Source organism: Salvelinus sp. IW2-2015, linkage group LG30, assembly GCF_002910315.2.
Source record: "Salvelinus sp. IW2-2015 linkage group LG30, ASM291031v2, whole genome shotgun sequence".
Lineage (NCBI taxonomy): Eukaryota > Metazoa > Chordata > Actinopteri > Salmoniformes > Salmonidae > Salvelinus > Salvelinus sp. IW2-2015.
In genome coordinates this window covers 26,145,920-26,151,919 of record NC_036869.1, presented here as the reverse complement: position 1 = coordinate 26,151,919, position 6,000 = coordinate 26,145,920, and the positions used below count along the sequence as shown (strand labels likewise).

The 6,000-nt window shown below is 39.4% G+C and overlaps 1 protein-coding gene across 11 annotated transcripts in view; it reads left to right on the top strand.

The window, feature by feature from the left end:
• Positions 1–6,000, top strand: part of LOC111955295 (ubiquitin-associated protein 2-like) — a 49,715-nt gene that overhangs the window by 27,065 nt on the left and 16,650 nt on the right. For all 11 annotated transcript variants that reach the window (XM_070436094.1, XM_023975489.2, XM_070436100.1 and 8 more), the window contains one exon: positions 4,292–4,466. In XM_070436094.1, the coding sequence (XP_070292195.1) occupies positions 4,292–4,466 (175 nt within the window). The remainder of the gene's footprint in view (positions 1–4,291; positions 4,467–6,000) is intronic.

Below are 6,000 nucleotides of genomic sequence, written 5' to 3'. Positions count from 1 at the left end.
GGTCTATACACTCTAAATAAAAGTAAAATGTCTGTAAATGAATACAAAATATATTGTGGGAAGAATATAACTACTCGCACTTTACACAAGTTGCTGCTTCGCTAGGGCCACGCTCAGCAAGCTGGTGTGAAAGTAAGTATAAATGTCAAGGAAGATGAAAATAAATAAAATCTAGGCCTAGTTCTGTTTACTTTGAATTTGGCTCCACTAGTTACCCTTATCGGGAATAGGTCACACAATCTAACAGATACGAGTTGTCTATTTGATTTTTTTCTGTTATATTTATTTTTTTATACTTCAATTGCTCATCTTGCGCACTCTCTCTCTCTCCTCTAGCTGTCAGAGACCAAGATCTTCACAGCCTCCAGTGTGGTCTCCATGCCACTCCCCCAGGAAATGTCACCTCACTGCAGGACAGAGGTGGGGTGGCCTGACATGTAATGCACACACCACAGCCATTCCCTCTAGTCATGCTATCACACGTGTCTTCTATCAACAATTGTCAATTTGTGACATTGGCTCAATTTTTTTAAAGGTTCCGCGTGTTTCTGGAGGAATATATGCAAATTGCACATAACTCCATTTATACAACGGGCCTAGCACAATACATATTTTTTAAGTGAGCGAGATGATGGGAAAAGCACGTTAAGTGTTATAGCAGCATTGCAACTGACAGTATTCCAAACCTATTTTTTAACTATTAAATGCTGTCGGAGATCCACTTGACTGCTGCAGAGCGTGTGCCCATGGGAGAGATTTGGTGAGTTATTTTTTGGCGCGCATGTTTAGAGTGAAAACATATGAGAGATAAGGCCTAGGCCAATGTGAGGTATTGTTACTAGGTCACCTTTTTCATAATTGACTATGTTAAAATGTGATACTTTGTTTATTTCTAATTGTAGTTCTAATTATTAATTCCCATTGCAGTTAATTGTACATTGCCAAGTGATATTTGGTATTGATTATTCAATTGCTACAACCTTCTCAGTTCTGAAATAAAACATGAATATATCTTAACAAATGCCCATGTTTACTTACATTAATGGGCTCACTAAATTGTAAAAAATCTAAAGTTTTGCATAAAGCATAAGGTTTGAATAATATGACCAGCATTATAATGCTGTAACATGAGTGATGGCGGTGGATGAATGGCACGACAGTGGGGAATGCCCGCTTGTCACGGTATCTCTGCATTCAAATTGCCATAAGATAAAATGCAATTGTGTTTGTTGTCTGTAGCTTATGCCTGCTCATACCATAACCCCACTGCCACCATAGGGCACTCGGTTCACAACGTTGACATCAGCAAACTGCTCGCCCACACGACGCCATACACGTGATCTGCAGTTGTGAGGCAGTTTGCATAAAGTTCAGTGAAGGCAGTTTATGGTAGAGAAATTAACATTAAATTCTCTGGCAACAGTCTGCTGGAACAGTCCTGCAGTCAGCATGCCAATTGCATTCTCCCTCAATAGTTTAGACATCTGTAGCATTGTGACAAAACTGGCACATTTTTAGTTGCCTTTTATTGTCCCCAGCAGAAGTTGCACCTGTCATGAATATGCTGTTTAACCTCTACGAGCCTCTACCCCGGGTCCGGGATCACCCCCACCCCCCCACACACTGATTAGCATAGCTAGCATAGCTTCACAAGTAGATAGTAGCATCTAAATATCATTAAATCACAAGTCCAAGACACCAGATGAAAGATACAGATCTTGTGAATAAAGCCACCATTTCAGATTTTTAAAATGTTTTACAGGAAGACAAAATATGTAAATCTATTAGCTAAACACTTAGCAAAATACACCACTTTTCTAACTCCATCAGTTTCTTACTACTTCAGGTGCTATCACCAATTCGGCTAAACTAAGATATTGATAGCCACTAACCAAGAAAAACCTCTTCAGATGACAGTCTGATAACATATTTATGGTATACAGGATAGGTTTTGTTAGAAAAAAGTGCATATTTCAGGTAGAAATCACAGTTTACAATTGCACCGACCATCACAAGACGACTAGAATTACTATAGAGGAGCAACGTGTATGACCAATTTACTCTTAATAAAACATTTCATAAGAATAGACAAAGCATAGCAATGGAAAAGACCCAGATCTGTGATTCCAGACAATATTTCAGATTTTCTAAGCGTTTTACAGCGAAAAACACAATAAATCGATAAGTAGCATACCACATGTAAAACGTACCAGAGCATCGATTCCAGCCAAAGAGCGCTATAACGTAATCACCGCCAAAAATATATTAATTTTTTCACTAACCTTCTCAGGATTCTTCCGATGACACTCCTGTAACATCATTTTACAACATACATATACAGTTTGTTCGAAAATGTGCATATTTAGCCATACAAAACCGTGGGTTACACAATGAAATACTAGGGAAATCAAGCCTCAAAATGTCTGACGTCATCTTTCAGAGTGATCTAGTTTAATTGAAAGCTAATCATATACTTGACTAAAAAATACAGGGTTGACAGGAATCGCAAAGACAAATTAGTTCTTAATGCAACCGCTGACTTACATTTTTAAAATTATCCTTACTTTTCAATACAGGGTTCGCCAAGTGACGCGATAACAACAAAATGGCGAAATATGCGTTAAAATATTTCGACAGGAACAACGATTTATCATTATAATATTGCTTACTTTGGAGCTGTTCTTCCATCAGATTCTTGGGCAATGTATCCTTTCTATGTTGTAATCTTCTTTTGGTCGATAGATGTCCTCTGTCCTTCGAAATGTCCACTAACAAACGACCGAGACCCCGAAACGTTCCCAAAAAGCTAGAAAGTGCACGACAAAGAAAATTCCTCAGAATCGCACTAAACGGATATAAATTGCTATAAAACGGTTCAAATTAACTACATTATGATGTTTTTAACAACTATAACGAGTAAAAACATGACCAGAGAAATATTGCTGGTTAGACAACGATTTGGAATGAGGCAAGTCCGATGTCCTTTCACGCTTCAGGCGCGCGACGAGAAAGGGAGGTACCTCTACGTTTTGTTCTTTTATAGTGGCTGTGATTGTGCAATCGATTCCATTCAAAACGTGATGACGTACAGACACCCAGAGGAAGACGTAGCAGTGTCGGTTCTTCATAGCATTCACTGTCACCTTAAAAAAACAGACTCCAGATCAGGGGTAAAAATTTCTGAAATCTGACCCCTGTCATGAAAAGTGCTGTAGATATAGTTCTGTACCACTCAGAGCAAAATTCCAACAGCTATAGAAACTAGAAAGTGTTTCTATCCAATAATAACAATAATATGCATATTGTACGATCAAGAATTTAGCACGAGGCAGTTAATTTGGAGACCAAAATATGCTAATGCGGAACAGCACCCCTATAGTTCCAAGAAGTTAATTAGCTTCGTATATGCCACAACCTGTCAGGTGGATGGAATATCTTGGCAAAGGAGAAATACTCACTAACAGGGTTGTAAACATAGACATTTCTGGATCTTTATTTCACCTCATGAAACATGGGACCAACACTTTACACTTTACGTGTTGTGTTTTATATTTGCCATAAATGCAAGGACAGAGAAGTGTTTTTTTTGTCACTATTTTGGACAGCTCTGTCAAGACACCAACCATGAGAAAGCGTTACACAGGTTTTAAATCGACTCATGAATTGTATTGAATATAGCGACGTTCCCCTCTTAAATCTTAATGCAATCACATAAAAAAAAAAAAGGCAGATTTATTATCAATGATGTAATGTTGTCCAGCGTAAGAAACCCTCACTGGTACCCTAGTTTATAGGAAGACGTGTATATATATATATATATATATATATATATATATATATATATATATATATATACATACATGCAACCACAACTCCTCATCCACTCACTGAAATCCATGCATTGTGTATCCTGACTCATGTCCATGTAAAACCCTTGTCTTCAACATCACCAAACTCTGCAGTCTAGTCAAATATCCAAAGTTTTCACCTTTACTGAGTGTAGAACATTCAAATTTGTAATTCAAGCACTTCTGGTGTTGACTATGATTTTCATCTCTGTATTATGTTTCATCCACCCCAAAACGTACTATCACAGAAACAATCAATTAGCTAACGTGAGTCAGAACAACATCCGTTTCTCAGACCCTGTGATAGGCTAGTGTCCTGTCTAGGGGTTGTACTTGTACATAAAGCTGCCTCATGCTACAGAAGCAGGAGATGGGCTCCTGCTCTATGGGCTGTTCTGGCTCGAACAAGGCTAATTACTAACTCTGACCTCTGTCCCCTGCAGGATTGACCTGGCAGTGCTGCTTGGGAAGACTTCCCCGTCCTCTGAGGCAGAGGCCTCGGGCCCCATAGAGGCCAGCCAGCCCCCCTCCCTCCCCCAGTCACTTGTGTTCAGCAACTCCAAGCAGCCGCTGTCCCAAACCACCTCCAGCAGCACCTCCTACACCCAGCACAGCATGGTGAGACCACAGGACACACAAAACTGCCTTAACCCTATTCTACAGTTTTAGTGACTAAAGTGTTGTACCAAAACGTTATGATACCAAAACAATGTTTATACTTCAGTACAGTTTTGTATGATACTACCAACATTTTCAGCCCTATCAAAAGAACATGCTGGCGCCTGTTATAAAATGTTAGTCAGTTTTATTTATAAATTCAGTTACATTTTTGTAAGCAACAGCCACTAGTCTCTTGTATGCGCCGGTCCAGTAATATCCACTTCACTTTCATACGCATATCATATCACGTGTGGGAGCTGTAATCGGCCAGCCAGCATCCTCTTCCAGCCATCACTCACCTGCTTCTCTCCGTCCGCTCTTCCTGCACATCTATTCCTCAATCAGTTTTTAAAATCGAATTTAGCCGTGATGGTGAGTGGGGATGCAGTCACTGAGTCTTCTGTTACATTTGTGTATTTGATAAATTAGAGCAGCGTGCAGAGCGAGCAAAGTTGATTCATTGTGTAATTTCTTCTCCGACGTAACCAAGAGTACAGGCTAGTTTTAGTAGGCTTTGCAAGTACGCTGTCACGYAGCCTCGGGAGTGCCAGGAAGGACAAATAGAGTACAGCAGTGCGACAGGCATGCTTGCAGCTTTACAGCAAAGATAATGGCTTGTTCAGTCATGTTGCCTAGCTAACAACCTGCTAACTTGGCAGTAGGTCTAAGCAAATTTGATTGGCTGAAGAAAGGAAAACGGTCTGCTTCACTAATTAGATGTGCTTCAAAGGTAGGWTTCATATAGGCCTAATGTAAGCCTAAACTAGATTATAAAAAATTAAATAATTGGTACTCTTTAAATTCTGTTTGGTACCTGTTTTTTGAAAGTTGGGAACAGTGCGTGTGTGTGAGGGAGTCTGCGTTTGTTTACTGAAGAGTAAAGGTTTCATGCAATGACATGCAGATCATTATGCATGTATATCCCTTCCCCTTATTCCTCCAGCCATATCACAGGTAGGCATTTACAAATATGAGTAAAGCAGCAATTCTATGATGTATTCTATTATACAGTGTGAAGTTAAATTCTATRTGTTGCATTGAGTAGACGTGTGAATATCAGTGACAGGTTTTTTGTGTAGCACATAACGTTTAGAAAACGGGAACACGCGTTGGGGGGACAGGGCGAACAGGACGCTAAGGCCACTCAAATTSTCCACGTGTTATGGCGATACTACTCGGTATCGTGTTACTTTTTTATTATTTTTTATTATTTTTCACTTTTATTTAACCAGGTAGGCAAGTTGGGAACAAGTTCTCATTTACAATTGCGACCTGGCCAAGATAAAGCAAAGCAGTTCGACACATACAACAACACAGAGTTACACATGGAGTAAAACAAACATACAGTCGATAATACAGTAGGAAAATAAGTCTATATACAATGTGAGCAAATGAGGTGAGAAGGGAGGTAAAGGCAAAAAAAAAGGCCATGGTGGCGAAGTAAATACAATATAGCAAGTAAAACACTGGARTGGTAGATTTGCAGTGAAGG